The following is an 18,097-nucleotide window of genomic DNA, read 5'->3' on the forward strand; positions in this document are numbered from 1 at the left end:
GTTAACATGATTACATTAGTCATCTTATTCAATTAATACTAATACTTGTAAATCTTGTCAAACATTCATGATTATAACTTATGTTAACAACAAATCAAGTTCCTTTCATAGCACAGTTGTCGGTTATACCATACAAGGCTATGAAAGTGGCAAGCATTTGTTGTACCAAGTGTTAAACAACATAAATCTAGATTAGTCATTTAACAAGCAAAGTATTAAAGAGTGAACAAGATAACAAATACAAAACATGTTAGTATCAAACATTAAAGTCCATGTTAAGTTTACACTATACTTCTTTTTATACCATTAGTGTAACCTTTTCACCTTTACATAATAAACTTAGCTAGACATAATGAAAGAAAGAAAAATAAATAAACAAAATAAGAACATAAATAAGATAAGAGTTAACTAAGTAAAGGAAAGGAAATGAAAGGCATGAACTTGATATTAATGAAAGCAAAGCATAAACATTACAAAAAATACAAAGAGAGAAAGGAAGAGCATGATCTTGATCTGGAAACCAAGATGCCTAAATGCATGATAAATACCTCCTTTTATAGGCCAAAATTAGGAACTATTGATTTGATGACTAATTAATGAGTGGGTGACCAACTCTTGACTTGGTGACAATCCTTATCTTCTCTTCTCTGCCTAAAACGTCATTGATAACGCCAAAATTGGAGTCACTTGAAAACATGAAAGTTGTAGGAAAGTGTCTCATCTTTCTTGTGTAAAAAATGCAGATTATTTGGACTTCGAGAACTTCAGATATGGGCCAAATACTGAAGAGTGCTCGGGCTGGAAAACAGATTCGGACTTCTTTGTTGTTGCTATAGTTTGGACTTGAAAATGGCCTTTTTAGATCTTGGGCTCCATATAAAAGTTGTAGGCCTATGTCTTACCTTTCCATCCATATAAAGTAGACCTAAATTTGAGATCTACAGCTCCAGATATGACCCAATTATTGAACAGTATTCCGGTTTGGATTGCATCGGCATCTATTTTCTAAGTTTGGTCATCTCTTTGTCCTTTCAATTTCAATTCTTAAATTCATCAATCAATCCTTTCATTTATGTGATAGGCCTGCATTTAAAATGAATATTTACCATAAATTAAAGGTATCTTATATTATTAGATATATTATTATAAAACATGCTTTAGTTAAGGAGTTATTGATACTTTAAGTGCAAAATGATGACATAAAACCTTGATAAAAAATACACTTTTAAGTACTAATCATATATTTATCCTTACTTGTTTGAAAGTTTCAAAGATTTTAGAGTTGTGATTGGCTTTTCTTTGTTTGGTCATGGCATTAGGAAATGAAAGTGCTGGCGGGAAATCAGTCTTTTCTTTGCAATTTTCAAATTCAACCCCTTCCTTACCCTCAAAGATTGACTCATCATCTTTCTCACAAGATTCAAGAGTGAGTTTTTCAATAACCTTACCACTACGAAGAGTAGTGGTTGATTTGACTTGATCCATATGTTGGCTTCCTAAACTACTTGTATTTGCATTGTATTGCCTTTTGGAATTTTGTTGTGATTGAGATGGAAACTTACCTTTCTCTTGGAAACTGAGAGCAGACGTCAATTTTGCGAGAATATCTTTAAAATCTGTCATGTTTTGAGCAAGTTAAGTATTGATTGTCTCTTCCTTTTCAATGAATGCATGCAATGTTTTCTCAAGATTTCTTTTAGGAGATGTAGCATAAGAAGGTGCATATCCATGACAATTTTAGAAATTATGATGTACTTGAAATGGTGGTTATGAAGTTTGTATATTGTAATTATCACTCTTCCAACTAAAATTTGGGTGATTTCTTCAACCAAGGTTGTATGTTTGCGAGTATGGGTTGTGGTTAGACCTTTGGAAATTGTTTAAAGCATGGGCTTGTTCATGGAGACATTCCTTAAAAAAAGGCAAGGTTGGACAATCATTGGTTGAGTGTTCATTTGTTTCACCTATTTGACAAATAATGTTCTCAATAGATTTTAATTGACCACTTTTTTTTCAATTCTAGTGCCTCGACTTTTCTAGCTAATAATGCAAACTTGGCTTAGAGGTTGCGGTGTTTCAATTTTAAGCATTTTCAGTTAACAAGTCTAAGTACTTCATTGCTTCATTGGGGTCTTTATCTTCAAAAGTTTCATTGCATATCAATTCAACCATTTGCCTATCTCTAGGTGTTAACCCTTTATAAAAATATGAAATCATTCTCCATGTTTCAAAACCATGATGAGGGCAAGTATTAAGCAAGTCTTGATAGCTATCCTAACATTGGTAAAATATTTCTCCTGGTTTTTGAGTGAAAGTCGTGATTTGTCTTTTGAAAAAGTTTGTTATGTGAGATGGAAAAAAATTCTTTAAAAACTATAGTTGCATTTCATCCCAAGCACAAATGGATCCTGGTCTCAAATTTTGTAGCCATGTTTTAGCTTTATTTTTTAATGAAAAAGGAAAAAGCTTTAATCTGATGGTGTTCATGCTACAATTTGAGTCATTATACGTATTGCAGACCTCCTCAAATTCTCTTAAATGCAGGTATGGATGTTTTAAATCTAAGCCATGAAAAGAAGGTAAAAGTTGAATAATGTCTAGCTTAAAATTAAAATGAGATGCATCAAGAGGAAAAACTATGCATGATGGTGCACTTATTCTTGTGGGATTCATATGGTCTCTAAGTATTCTAACACGGTTATTCTCATTATGAAGTGATTGATTAATTTCTTCGGCCATATTTTCTGAAAATAATAAGGATACCCTACAAAGTCTACCACTTAATGTACACTACACTATCATGCATATGTAGGAATATAATAAAAGGAAGAAGAAAACAAAAGAAGAAGAAACAAGAGAAAATAAATAAAGTTATATACAAGAAAAGTGGAAAGAAAAAATAAAATAAATACTATAATTTATACAAAAACTTACCTCCCCGGTATCGGCGTCAAAAACTTGACATGACCAAAAGATTGATATCTTTTCTCAAGTACAGGAGTGTCGAAGTAATAAATAATCCAACAAGACCTGGATCGAACTACAAAGAGGTTAATTGTATAAATTATAAATAACAATAATACAACAACAATAACAACAATAGTAATAATAGTAACAACAACAATAGTAGTAGTAGTAGTAGTAGTAGTAATAATAATAAAAAGAAGAAGAAGTTGATGAGAACTTTCAGATGGAAGATCAATGTAAGAACACAATGATAACAACAAATGTCAAGGTTAGAGGATCCATTAATGGTATGTCAAACAAGTATAGTATAAACTCTTATTACTCAATTGGAAACCACACACAAAGAAGGTTCCAATCAGATTATAAATTATTAACATGATTACATTAGCTATTTTATTTGAATAAGGCTAATACATGTAAATGTTGTCAAGCATTCATGATTATAACTTATGTTAACAACAAATCAAATTCTTTTCATAGCTTGGGTTTCAGTTATACCATACAGTATGGGCTATGAAAGTGGCAAGCATTTGTTGTACCAAGTGTTATACAACATAAATCTAGATTAGTCATTGAACAAGCAAAATATTAAATGGTAAACAACATAACAAATACAAAACATGTTAGTATCAAACATTAAAGTCCATGTGAGTTTACACTATACTTATTCTTACACCATTAGTGTAACCTTTTCACCTTGACATAATAAACTTAACTAAGCATAATGAAAGAAAGAAAAATAAATAAACAAAATAAGAATATAAATAAGATAAAAGTTAACTAAGTAAAGGAAAGGAAATGAAAGATATAAACTTGATATTAATGAAAGCAAAACTTAAGCATTACAAAATTACAAAGAGAGAAAGCAAAAGCATGATCTTGATCTAGAGACCAAGATACCTAAATGCATGGAAAATGTCTCCTTTTATAGGCCAAAATTGGAAACTATTGATTTGATGACTAATTGATGAGTGGGTGACCAACTCTTGACTTGATGACAATCCTTATCTTCTCTTGTCTGCCCAAAATGTTATTGATAACGTCAAAATTGGAACCACTTGAAAACATAAAAGTTGTAGGAAATTATCTCAGCTTTCCAGAAAAAAAAATAGAGGTTATTTGAACTTTTAGAACGCTAGATATGGGCCAAACACTAAACAGTGCTAGGGTTGTAGGACAGATTCAGACTTTTTTGTTGTTGCTACAATTTGGATTTGAAAATGACCTTTTTAAATCTTGGGCTTCATATAAAAGTTGTAGACCTATGTCTTACCTTTCTAACCATATAAAGTAAACCTAAATCCGAGATCTAGAGCTCTAGATATGACCCAATTATTGAATAGTGTTCCGTTTTGGACTGCATCAACATCTCTTTTCTAAGTTTGACCATCTCTTTATCCTTTCAATTTCAGTTCTTAAACTAATCAATCAATCCTTTCATTTATGTGATAGGCCTGCATTTAAAATGAATATTTACCACAAATTAAAGGTATCTTATATTATGAGATATGTTATTATAAAACATGCTTTAGTTAAGGAATTATTGATACTTCAAGTGCAAAATGATAATATAAAACCTTAATAAAAATGCACTTTTAAGTACTAATCAATAATCCATATAAAGAAAATTAAAATAATTATGAAGCTAAATTTCCAATTGACCTTGCAAATCCAATACTAAATGATGGAATTTGAAGAAAAAAATCAATTAAACAAATAACATAAAAAATAATTTAAGTGAATCTATGTTAATTTGTTGAGCACCTTTTTTGAGTCATGATGTTAGAATAACCTAATAAAAAGTAAATCATAGCAAATTATTAAGTCTAATTCTCAATTAAACACAATATTAAATAATCAAATTGAAGAAAAAATTAATTAATAAAAAGAAAAAAAAAAGAGTCAACTAAGCTAACTCGTCAAACTTACAACGAGAGTCATGAGATTAAGGCAACCTAATAAAAAGCAAATTCAATATTAAAGAACCTTTGACTAGTGTTATGAGACTAAAATAACCTCATAGATAAAAAAAAAAAACAACTTGATTTAACATGGGTTAACCTTCCAAAACTCGTGACTTTGGTCATAAGATTAGAGTAACCCCATAAAAATTAAATCAAAATAAATTATAAAATTCAATTCCCAATCAACCCAATATTGAATTATAAATTTGAAAAAAAATTAATTAAAAAACATAAAAAATTACTCGAGTTAACTTAGGTTAACCTGTTAAACAAAATTCTTGGGTCGGGACTTTAGGATAACCTAATAAAAAGAATAACAAAACAAATTATAAAACCTAATTTTCAATGAAAGAATAACAAAACAAATTATAAAACTTAATTTTCAATCAACCCAAATTAAAAGATAAAATTATAGAGAAAAGTCTATTATGGAAGGGAAATAGAAAACTAGAGTCAATTAAGTTAATTTGTCAAATCCATAGCCCGTGTTATGAGAGTGAAATAACCTACTAAAAAAATAAATCTAATATTAAATGATGAAATTAAAAAAATATTGATTGAAAAAAATCAAATAAAAAATATGAAGTTAAAATGAGAATATAACAACCTAATAAAAAATAAATTTAATGTTAAAAAATACAATTTATTATAAAAATATTAATGAAAAAAATAAAAATGAATATTATTTTAATAAATAATATGTTACGAAATTTTAGTTTTTGTTGTTAATAATTAATCAATAACAATGTGAATGGGAGCGAGCGACTGATCAGCCAAGCCACCCTGCTGCACCTCTCATGTCACTTCCTTTTCTAGTGTAGCAACTAGAAATAGTTTTAACCGCTTTCTTCTCGGAAACAAAGCTATAGTGAAGTGCAGAGATGGCTTATAGAGGGAGAGGGAGAGGACGATTTGGAGGCGGTGGTGGTTTTAGCTATGCAAGGCAAGAGCCCTTTGATTTATTTCCTGTATGTCAGCCTTCTCTTTATTTTTATTTTTTTGTTATTTATTCTTTGCTAGTAATTCTTTTGATATAATTTTGCAGTTTAAACTTAGTCGGTTTAGTTTGAATTATGTAATTTCTTATTTAATTTATGGGTTTTGAAAGTTGTGAACTTTCGAACTATGGTTGCAATGATTCTTTTATGGAATTTGTTAAATAGACGAAAGACAGGCCAAAGAGGAACTTGGAAGTACTGGGTTCATTTTTGCTGGATTAAAACTTTTCTTAGAAGTTCATTCGGGAAAAAAAAAAAATCATTCATATGATTCAGAGTTGGTGTGTTTCTACGGAGACGAAATGAACTTATCTTTTGTGAATATTGCAATTTTTCTCTTAAAAAATATCCTTGTACTGTTTATGTTTTGGCTTGTAAGGCATGCATCTTGTGTTTCTGTTTTCCAATGCAAAATGCATCGATTGCTATTATTCGATAGAGAAATGTAATGGGATGTCTTTCTTTATGTTGTTTTCCCTGAAAAAGAAAATTTTGCTATTCCAGGAAATTGAATTACCTGATCCCAAAAATGTGAAGGAGGAAAGGGCATTAGTTGTTTGGAATTCAAGGTTAACAAACTATTTCAAATCCTCTCCTTGTTATCTTGAGGAGATTGTTTCAAAGGGTAAGCATGGAACTCGTAGACCACTTTTTTAGTATCTTGTTTCCCAAATAAGTAGGTCAATCATAGAAATCTGAGATTTTTCCTTTTTGCTTGAGGATATGGGTTTTGACAAGATATTACTGGTGTGTTATTATTCTTATTCACTTCTTGTGTTGCGTATTTGCTGTAAATTGTGTATGGTTTACCTTTTAGTCAGTTCAGATGGAGTTTTATGTTTTTCTCCTTTCTTTCAAATGTTCAAACTTCAATTAGGCAGAAGAAGAAGAATACACATTTATTCCTGAGAGGTTGCTGAGTGGTTGATAGCTCTGGTTTGTAAAACCAGTGTAGTTTGCAAAGAACATTTGGGACTCAAATTCCTCTCCCCTTTTCTCGTTGAATGAATTAATTCCTTACATATTTCTTATAACCAATTTCGATTATGAGAACAGATCACTTGTCTTAAAATTGGAAGCTAAAATTACTTCTGGTTTCTTGATTCACTATTATCATTACTATACACAAAAAGGTTAGGATATCAAACAAGAACCTGATTTAGCTAAATACTCTGGACACTGTTCAATTTCTTACATCTTTGACACCATCATATTACCTTTTTTTCTTTAGTTCTTTCCATTATCATTGATCTCTTGGCTGTTTTTCCCTGGAAGTATCATGGTTGTGGTATATTGAGATTGATCAGTCAAGTTCATGAACTATTATTTTTTTAGGGCAGCTGACTGGCTAATAGTTTAGGGACAAACTCTTAAAAAATCAATTAGCATCAAGCCTCTACCTGCATACATATTGAAAATATTTGAAATATGTTGGTCTGAAAAACTTATCTTCAAACCCAATTAGAGGACAATGTGCCTGGTATTAATGAATATTGTACTTTTAAAATTAAGATCCACAGCTTCCCATTTGTATGAAATTAGGGGAAAAAAACACTTCTTGCTGGTCCATCCTCAAGTGTTTAATCTTGATTGTTGTATGTTTTTGACAAGAATGTTTAACTTTATGCGTCACTTTTATTAGAGAGTATTTAGCAATGTAGTCATAATTTTAGTCCTCTATCTTGTGCACACGAACTGGGTGGTGTTTTTCTGCCAACAATGTTCCAAGACATTAAGTGGCCTAATGTATGATGCTTTACAAATTTTCATTTCCTCTGAATGTGATATCAGAGATCCAGAGCATGGACATAGAAAGATTTTCAGACAGGGGGAAGCCAAGGATCACATCAGAACGTGATTCACTTGACCAATTCTTACAGCTCACGTCTAAAAATTTTCCTAAAGAACTGATTGGAGGTTTGCAATCTGAAATTACAAAATATGAGAGCAATGCGTGTATTATGCATGTTTATATGTTTTCCCCTCTGTTCAATGGTGCTTCTAATCATGCTAAGAGATTCTTTATGCAACGATAATCAGGTTTAAATAGGAAGCGGCCAAACAAAAAAGTGAAGTGGACAGCAGGTGAGATGTGATTTGGTCTTACTTTATTTACTCTCATAGTTGTTTGTGGATGTGGTCTTAATCCAAACTTCCTTTCCAAATGAGAAAAACTGCAAAGTCTAAATTCGTCTCATGCACTCAAGGCATGCTTATAAATCTATTAGAAAGATGGATAGAGGATCTGATCCCTCATGCAGATAAGCTGCTCTCCCTAGGGGATTGGTCGGGAGGCTCATTTCTACAGTAGCTATAATAAGTGAAATTGACATCAGTATTGTGGGCTTTTTTTTTAGAAACATTATTGTCTATCTCACTTATATTAGATATATACTGGATCTAATATTGACAGATAAGTCTTTAGATTGGGGAATAAGGCATAGTTGGCTATTCTTTTATTCTCATACAAACTGTATTTCATATTTTTCTCTGTTTCACATATATCTGGACCTTGTTAGCTGTTATGCAGACAGCTTCTTTTGAAGCACTCGGATTGTTATTGTTTCTTATTTATGATCCACTAGATTCCTTGACAATATGCATTTATGATATATCTACAAGCTGTCAAATAGACAGCAGTGCCGTTGAAGATGATTCATGGAAGGATAGCCAAACATGTAAAGCGTTACACTTTTGGAAAACTTTCTTGGTCCTTCGATTTTATTCAACCATAGTCAGGAGATGGATGATATTAAGTTGCACCACAATTATACAGTCATCCTATTATTTCATACAAGCTTTGAAATAATTGTTTCTTTAAAAGAAAACATGTCACCCACTATTTAATTTGTTTGTGGCTGAAGTTGGGTTTTCTTGGCTTTATGAGTTGTTTGAGCTTGATTTTATATATGTAGGAATTCTAATGAATGATATAAACAACTAATATAAATTATTAATTTTGATCACACCTGCTGGTCGTCATAATTTGAAGAAACTTTTTTCCTTGGCTAGTGATTTTGATGGGTTGCCTATGCTTTACACAATCTGATTGGGTAATTTGTGATTTGCTACCTTGTTGGTGAGTGACATCTGTTCTTTAGAATTACCCACACTCAGCAATTCTTACAGCTAGAAGATTTGTTGAGTATCTATTTAAACTGATTTAGATGTTTGTATGATAGACCTGCTGAAGTTAGATATGTTCGAGATGCTTTTGTTCTTCAAATCTTTATTCAAACTGATTTAGATGCTTGTGTTGCAGACTTGAGGAAGTTGGATGATTATGAGAAGCGTGAATTGATGTATGAGGTAAAAACCTTCAATCATCTGCCAACCTGCTACCTACACTATTTGGTCAAAAATGACTGCAACTAATACTTCTGACAGTTTACATGAAGCCCCTATAGAATTAAGTTTTTTTTCTTGTTTGATTCTCCTTCGTTTTTTGAGTTAAAATCAGAAGTTTTTATACCACATGCCATCGTTTGCCTTTATGTGGTAATTTGTTGGTCAGTTGGTGATCCTTTCATGCACTTAGGGCCAAGCTGAAAAGGTTCAAATGGAAAAGAAAGAAGACGAAGACGAGGAAGATGAAGATGAAGAACTGGAAGAACCTGATGATGAATATGATGATGGAGATTATAATCAGGTTCCCTCAGCAAACACAGGATCCTGTGTATATCTATTGATTTTGCATCAGCTTTTTTCTTGCTCTTGAGTAGCTTTGATGATTCAGGATTGTAGCATTCTTTGTCAGCCTCAGCTATCCCCATGATATAATAACATCTCATTTCTATGCCATATAGGCAACTTGTTATGCCATCACCAAGAATGGTCAAGAAATAGATGTAAATGGTACTAGGAAAATTGCAACTCCGTTTGAACAAGATTTTTTAATGGAAGGTATTCCATTCCAGCGTGTAAATTAATTCCATTGAGATGGACTCTCTGACGAACACTGTCTCCATGATTGTCAAGTTAAATGATTGCATGATCTAAGGAATTTAAATGGATAATCGCTATATGTGGCTCATAATAAGGGAGTCTCCAACTAGTTTTTTAATGATTGGAAAATAACATGACATATGTCTCGCATCTCTCTTTTGACCAAATAGCATAACATTGGAAAAGTTGGAGGGTTTAGTTTTTGAATCAGCTTCTACAAATAGGTGGCCTTGTTTTATGTGTAGACAGCACTCTAGCATCTTTAATGAATTTGTTTATCCCCTATTGGAGCAGATGTAGCGTGCCATTGGTTGGACATTTGCAACCTCCTAGTTGCCTGCAGGAATTCCAATTAAGTAGCACTATGAGAAATTTTGTTGAAAAATATAATATTTAAGTTGCTAATTTGTACAACTAAAGTTCACTCATTAGCTATCTAAAGTTGAGCATATATTACGAGATGGGAAATGTTACGATTCTGTGTGGATTCTAGTTTAATATGAAATAATGTAAGAGATCTGTTCAAATAGGCTTGTGCATCTGTAAAAAGCTTCTTGATGTTTGTTAGAGGGGGCAAATGTTTTTATATGTGACACTATATACACCCAACTTGTGCATTCTTAAAAGGCTTCAAGATAAACTTATATGTTGGCAAGTAAATGTTTTAACAAACTGTTATCCACTCTATGATCTCGCAGAACATTGATTTTGATGATGATGAAGATGATTATAACATGGAGGATGACAATGCTGGTATGCACCTTTTCTCAAACTTGAATAGTTTCACCCACTTCTGTTGATGGTACACAACTTCTTTTTTTTTCCTTGGCAGATGCTAATACTTTGTAATCTTGCAGATGAGGGTATATATTAGTTGCCTTGCCGAGAACATTGATGTGTCTTTCTCTGTTAAGCAGTTTGCAAGTTTAGCAAACTGGACCGTATTAGAAATGGTCGTTGTCAACTGCACTTGGGAATTTTCAGGCTTCATAGACATACAGCAAGTGCTGCTTTTCGGTGATTCCCTTTTTGTAATATTGACTATTGTGCAATGTTTTCTTGATTGAAAGATGCTGCAGAAAATGATGTGAGCTCAAGGAAATGGATATTTGGTTGTACATTTTATTTACATGAGAATCAATACTGCTTGAGACACGAGACTTTTGAGCATATGAGTTTTGGTGTGGTTTCAAGCATCCAAAGGAGAAAGCTCTGTTCAACCTTGTGACATAATATATATTCAGGATTTGTTTGAGTTACGTTGTGATGTATTTTTATTCCATTCTAAACTTGGTCATGGACCGAGAAATCCTTGGAAATCATGTTGACTCGATCAGGATCATAAATTAAATTATCTGAAAAGCATATGACACCCCAAATAAGGCGATGCAATCTGACAATACCTGCCTTAGCTTTTCACACTTTGACATGTCACAATTTTAGTCACAAAAAAAGGGGGCCTGGAGGAAAGGAAGGCTGGGTGGTCAGAGTCAGACTCACTGCTGCCAAAATATTTGTGTTTTTACGAGTTTTTTCCCGCATTGAGGAAAAATATTTCTCAAAATAGCACAGCTTAAGCGCAGCGCCGGTCACAGCTGCCTCTTTTCTTTCTACACATCAAATCAGTGACACGCACCCCGGGGGGGGGGGGTGCGGATGATGATGCCGCCCCCCTCCATCGGAGAACATTCTCACATTTGTAATTTTCTTTTATATGCAACCAGATATTTTACTAGACCTGGAAGTTGCCACGTGGAATTATTGAACTGGTAGTGAAGAATATACCACCACGTGTCTTCATATGGTGCGAGTTTTCCAAAAAAGAAATTATAAAAAAAAAGCGAGTGAGAAGGAGGAGAACGTGAGGGGCACTCATTGAATCATGTAGAAATGTTGGGAGGAGATTCAATGAGAAAGCAAGGCACCACATCATCAATCACCCCCTTGATTTGGGGCCCACGAATTATACTCTCTCTCTCTGTCTCGCTTTGAAAACACTATAAATACCCCCCCTCTTCGAACCAAAGATTTTCAAAATAGAAGAGAAGCTAAAACATAAGATAGAAAAATCCGAAAGGAAAAACAAAAGAAAGAAGAAATCAACGGTAGTCATTTTTTGATCGAAAATGTCGTGGCAAACATATGTTGATGATCACCTGATGTGCGACATCGAGGGTAACCATCTGACGGCTGCCGCCATCATCGGCCAAGATGGCAGTGTGTGGGCTCAGAGCGCCACTTTCCCACAGGTGGTCTTTTCTTGATCTGTTTTGTTTTGTTAAATTGTGTTGTCTGTCTCAATATTATTTAGATTGAGATTTTATCGGATCTGATTCATTACTCTTATTTAATCACAATTATTTCCTTCCTTTGTTTCTCGTTTGGATTGGTCATTGGTTGTTGTGTTTTATTGAACTAGGAATGATGGATTATTTAAGGATCTGGCCTTTTCCAGTTTTAAATTTTTGAGAGGTTTAGTTAAGTTTTTTTTTTAATCCTTTTTTGTTGCAAATTGCAATCAACTTTTGAAATGTGATGCTTTTGTTGTCATTCAATATTATTATTAACCTTTCTTTCTATGTTCTTGGTTTTCTTGATTCGAGAGAACAAAATCGGTTGATTGTTTAAAGATGGATTTTTTTTTTTTTTGTAACATGGTGCATTTGGCAATCAGTTTGTGATTGGCTCTGACTTTTAAGGATAAGGAAAGCGCCCCATTAGCTGTAGGAAATGGTTTATGATAATAATGTATATATTGTAAGTGGATGCGCGTTGTCAGAGTTAAATGGATTGTGGACTTGGTTTTGCTTTTCATATCATTCTTAAAAGGATGATTTGAATCTTTGTTCTGATTTGTTGTGTATAAACATTCGCATGCAGTGAGAATGTTAGCTGAAATGCTATGTGGCGTCTCTCTCTCTCTCTCTCTCCCCTATGATTTTTCTGAGCTTGTATTTAATGTTGTGCCATTGGACCTGCAAAAAACATTTTGTTATCATTTTATTAGTTCTTTAACCATTGTTTGTATTGTGAATACAGAGTTTTGATTGTGCTATTCTTTTGAATTTATTGTCACTATTTCTTCTGTTGTTGAATGCCCTTTTCTTGCTGGATATGGTTTCAACTAGTTGATAAGCTGGAGTGGTATCGTCAGTTTTCTTTTCCTGTTTCATGTGTCATTGACCTAAAGATTTATCACTGGTTGTTTATAGTATAAGCCTGAGGAGATTTCTGCCATCATGAAAGATTTTGATGAACCTGGATCTCTAGCCCCAACTGGGTTGCACATTGGTGGCACAAAGTACATGGTGATCCAGGGAGAGCCTGGAGCTGTGATTCGTGGAAAGAAGGTACGACATTATTTCTCATTTTTAATGCTAGGTTCTCATTCACCATGAGATAATTCAGTAATTGATATTATTTTTTCATACTTGCCGTGATTTAGCATGATTCATATTGTTGCCTAGATTTAGCCATTTAAAGTAGTGACAACTGTGTAGTCATTTAATGAATGACATGGTTTGGTGTCAACTTTACGAGGATGCTTTAAGTTGTGGAATGTTATTGTGTAACACATGACAGAGGGTAATGCTGGTGTCCCAAGATAAAGGCCTTTTACTTTGAATCTTTAATCGTATTTAAAGCTTAAAATAATTCGTACAAATCTTTAAGTTTATGCTTGTTGCTTTATCATGATTAATGTGCTTATAGGGTTTGATCTTTTCACTTTCCATTTTCTTAACTCAAGGATTCGTTCCATAAAGACTCTTCGTAATGTTTTTCTGCTATTGATGATGTTAAGAACTTTCCCTCCGTTAACTCATTGTCTTGAAATTCATTACTCCAACTCCTTGAATGAATAATACTAAATCTAATAGAATTTAATTTTTTGACTACCTATGCAAGTCCTTACTACTTTGATCGCATTTTCCCAGTCTTTATTCAAAATTCTAGAAATATTGAAGGCTGACCCAATCTGGTTTAGCTGTGGCTTGCAGAAACCAATTTGTAAGGACAAGTTGGATTGCAATTCTTGAATGTTATTAAACATGTTCTATGATCAGGTGAAGTAACTTCATCTCACATCTCAACGTTGTTACGTCATGCATTTTTCAGGGTTCTGGTGGCATCACTGTGAAGAAAACCGCCCAAGCTCTTATTTTTGGTATTTATGATGAGCCATTGACTCCAGGACAGTGTAACATGATAGTTGAGAGGTTGGGTGATTACCTCCTTGATCAGGGCCTGTAGATTCCGTCTCAAGATTGTGGTTTGAGAATGCTGTTTTTCGGTTTGGGCTTGCATCTGGCCATAAATTAGCATTAATGATTTTGCTGCGAAATAATGGTTTGGGGACCGTGACAGTCATTTATATGTTTGATCTTTCTTCTTGATTCCTTTCTTGTTTTCTTAAAATATATGTATTCATGATCATCTATGCTATGCTGGCTTGAATCAAGTTTGCCATCTCTAAAGCAAAATGCCAGTTGGGTATGTTTTGTATCAAGATAATTGTATTTTATATATATATTCGAAGAAGTTTGGTATTTATATGCACATTAACGACTTTGTGTGAATTCAGGGATAAATTAGATTATTGGAACATGTTATGATGTGGTTTAGATCAATTTTTTTATGTAAAAAAATATCTAAATATTTCTAACTTGTTTTATAATAATAATAAAAATTAATTATAAATTCAAAATATGATACACATTGAGCTATATTTTTTAAAAAATATCAATATAATAATATATTAGATTGTTTCAAGTTAATCTGTTAAATTTTTAACTTTAATTATGAGATTTTAATAATTTTATAAAAAATAAATTAAAATAAATTTTAAAGAACAATTCTTAATTAACATAATATTGAATGATAAAATTAAAAAAAATATCAAATTAATTTTTCTTACTTTGATCAAGTCGGGTAATGAGAGTAGGATAGTCTAATGGAATTTGCCAAACTAATAAGTAGGGTAATGAGAGTAGGATAGTCTAATGGAAAGTAAATATAAAAAAAATTATAAAGTTTAATTTTCAACCAATTTAATATTGAAAGATAAAATAAATAAAATAAATTAAAAAAGACACAAAAAATAAGTCACCATGGGCTAACTTATTAAACTCACAACTTGAGTTGTATGATCAAAATAATTTTATAAAAATCAAATAAAAAAATGACAACACTCAATTTCTAACATATACAATATTGAAGGTTCAAATTGAAAGAAAATAAAAACTAAATCCAAGAGTTCTGGGTAATTTTACAGAAAAAATGAAAAAACTATAAAGTTCAATTCTTGAATAAATTGAAGGATGAAATAAAAAATAAATAAAAAGAACAAGATTGAGTTGTTGGAGGTTGAAATTAAAAAGAAGAAGAAGATATTCAATTAAAAAAATAACCCAAAAAATAAATCGAGTCAACCTAGATTAATTTACCAAATCGTGACTTAAGTTATGGTATCAGGATAAGTCTATAGAAAACAAATTGAAGAAAATTATCAAGCTCAATTTAAAAAATACTCAATTAAAAAAGAACCCAAAAAATGAATAAAGCCAACCTGATGAAATAAAAAAAACAAAATCAATTAGAAAAAAATAACTAAACAAAATGACTTAAGTCAATTTAAGTTAATTTATTAAAATTTCAATCTGTTTTATGAGATTGAGATATATTCATATAAAACACCAACCTGATGAAATAAAAAAAACAAAATTAATTAGAAAAAAATAACTAAATAAAATGACTTAAGTCAATTTAAGTTAATCTATTAAAATTTCAATCTGTGTTATGAGATTGAGATATATTCATATAAAACAAACAAAATTTCATTTCTAATAAATCTAATATTAAAGGTTGAAATTGAAAAAAAAAACTAAATTCATAAGATAGGCATATAACTGAACATAAAGAATTTTTTTTTTTTACAAAGTTTAATTTCTAAATAATCTAATATTAAATTATATAATTTTTTTAAAAAAAAATTGATGAAAGGTGAAATTAAAAAACAAAACTCAAAATATAAAATACTATTCTAATAAATTATGTAGGTGTGGCTCAATTTAGCCACCCTTTAATGTTTTGTTAATAATGTCCCTCTAAATTAGGATATTTGGTTGATCAATCAATAAATTATGGAGGGCCCAGAGAAACTTTTGAATATATCTTATAGACTAGTCCTAACGCATGCATACTACTTCCAAACCAGAGTTGGGTATAATTATAGTCACCATCGTGAATTTCAAATGATGTTAAAACTGCTTTATGTACATTTGTACTGAAGAGTACTGACCACTAAACTTACATTTGTGATGTTATGAATATCTACATGCATAGCTGCTTGACCTTACCTGGTGGGTTGTGTAAATCCCGAGTTAAAAATAAACTTAACTTAAAAATAAAATGGGTTGAATTAAGATTTAGAAAAGTAAAATAAAATAAACTAAAATAAAATGATGAGACACTTGTTAAGAGAGGAGGAAAATCAATTAGAATAATGGGAAAAAATTAAGGTTACATTTGAAAATAACCAGAACACATTAATATAAAACACATTTCTTCTCTCTTATGGCCGGCACCAGCAGCGGTAGAGAAGAGGAGAGAAAAACTTGATTTTATTCAAAACAGTTATAAGGAAAATCAATAGAAAACCAAAGGGACTAAAGGGAGTGTGAGAGAATTACTCACCACCGCACCTTAAACATTTAAATCAGAGAAAAAAGAGAAGGAAACCAAAGGGAAACACTGCACTGTGGACGACAGCAAAAAGAAAAAGAAGAAGGACTCAATTTTTTTTGACTGATTGGGATTCAAAAACTAGATTATCATTAGGTAAGGAATTCTAAATCCAATCTAGTAATTTCATTCAAAACAAATAATAATTGAGGTGTAAATCATGAATTTAATGTTAAGGTTTATGATGGAATTTTAGGAGAAATATAAATTGACTATGAATTTATCAATATGTGTTAGATTATATTGCATTAGATGTTAAATTAAAAAAAAATAATAAAGAAAATCATGTGGCTCTTAAAACTCAATAGCCGACCAATAGAGGATTAATTGAATGAAATAGAATTGTGTTTAAGTAAGCAAAATTGTGATAAATTAGTGTGTAATTGTGTTGAGGAAAATGATTCTTAAAAGAATTAAATTATATTATAAAGTGTACTTAAAATGCTATAATGTTGAGATATTTAGAATTCATGCTTTGCACAAAACATCGACTGAACGTCAAATCTGTCAATTATCTCCAATTTACTCCTTTTTGCATTTTCCATTCAAAAGTGCCTTCAAAACATAAAACAAAGATTATGAAGGCATTTTAAATATAACACATGGATAAAACATTAGGTAAATATGGGTGAAACTATCGAATAATATGGTTACATCATTTGACCTGGTTTTCATAATTGATTAGCACCTAAAAATATATTTTTATCAAGGTTTTATATCATTATTTTGCACTTGAAGTATCAATAATTCCTTAACTAAATCATGTTTTATAATAACATATCTAATAATATAAGATACTTTTAATTTGTGGTAAATATTCATCTTAAATGCAGGGTTATTGCATAAATAAAAGGATTGATTGATGAGTTGAAGTATTGAAATTGAAAGGACAAAGAGATGACCAAACTTAGAAAATAGATGCTGGTGCAGTCCAAACTAAAACATTGTTAAGTAATTGAGTCATATCTGGAGTTGTAGATCTTGAATTTAGATCTACTTTATATGAATGGAAAGGTAAGACATAGGCTTACAACTTTTATGTGGAAGTCTAGTTTTTAATAAGGTTGTTTTCAAGTCCAAATTATAGCAATAATGAAGAGGCCCGAATTTGTCCTACAGTCTAGATACTGTTTAGTGTTCAGCCCATATCTAAAGTTCTAGAAGTCCAAATGACCTCATTTTTTTTCTTGGAAAGCTGAGATAATTTCCTACAACTTTCGTGAGTGGTTTCAATTTTAACGTTATCAATTATGTTTTATTCAAACAAGAAGATAAGGATTGTCTCAAAGTTAAGATGTGGTCATCCACTCATCAATTATTTATCAAATCAACAGTTCCAACTTTTGGCTTATAAAAGGAGGTATTTACCATTAAATTATATAATTTTTTTTTAAAAAAAATTGATGAAAGGTGAAATTAAAAATTACATTAATATAAATCAACACTCTATAATATATACTCAAAATGCTTGGAAAAAAGAAT

The 18,097-nt window shown here is 31.4% G+C and overlaps 2 protein-coding genes across 4 annotated transcripts; both read left to right on the top strand.

Moving 5' to 3' along the window:
* The first annotated feature begins 5,644 nt into the window (after positions 1-5,644).
* On the top strand, positions 5,645-11,133 carry LOC105115712 (DNA-directed RNA polymerase III subunit RPC7-like). 3 transcript variants are annotated; one of them, XM_011012696.1, is made up of 9 exons: positions 5,645-5,899; positions 6,416-6,554; positions 7,721-7,846; positions 7,970-8,014; positions 9,192-9,238; positions 9,468-9,578; positions 9,736-9,832; positions 10,573-10,627; positions 10,732-11,133. In XM_011012696.1, the coding sequence occupies exons 1-8, from the start codon at positions 5,813-5,815 to the stop codon at positions 10,578-10,580; spliced, it is 660 nt and encodes a 219-aa protein (XP_011010998.1). In that variant the 5' UTR covers positions 5,645-5,812; the 3' UTR covers positions 10,581-10,627; positions 10,732-11,133. The 3 variants fall into 3 exon arrangements, with proteins under 3 accessions (XP_011010998.1, XP_011011000.1, XP_011011001.1); XM_011012698.1 differs by having other exon boundaries at positions 6,434-6,554; XM_011012699.1 differs by lacking the exon at positions 9,736-9,832.
* A 653-nt stretch (positions 11,134-11,786) lies between these two features.
* On the top strand, positions 11,787-14,431 carry LOC105115713 (profilin-4). The gene is made up of 3 exons (XM_011012700.1): positions 11,787-12,123; positions 13,087-13,224; positions 13,991-14,431. Exons 1-3 carry the CDS (start codon positions 12,001-12,003, stop codon positions 14,123-14,125), a joined length of 396 nt encoding a protein of 131 aa, XP_011011002.1. The 5' UTR covers positions 11,787-12,000; the 3' UTR covers positions 14,126-14,431.
* The last annotated feature ends 3,666 nt before the right edge of the window (positions 14,432-18,097 follow it).

Source organism: Populus euphratica, unplaced genomic scaffold, assembly GCF_000495115.2.
Source record: "Populus euphratica unplaced genomic scaffold, PopEup_1.0 scaffold747.1, whole genome shotgun sequence".
NCBI classification, from domain to species: Eukaryota; Viridiplantae; Streptophyta; class Magnoliopsida; order Malpighiales; family Salicaceae; genus Populus; species Populus euphratica.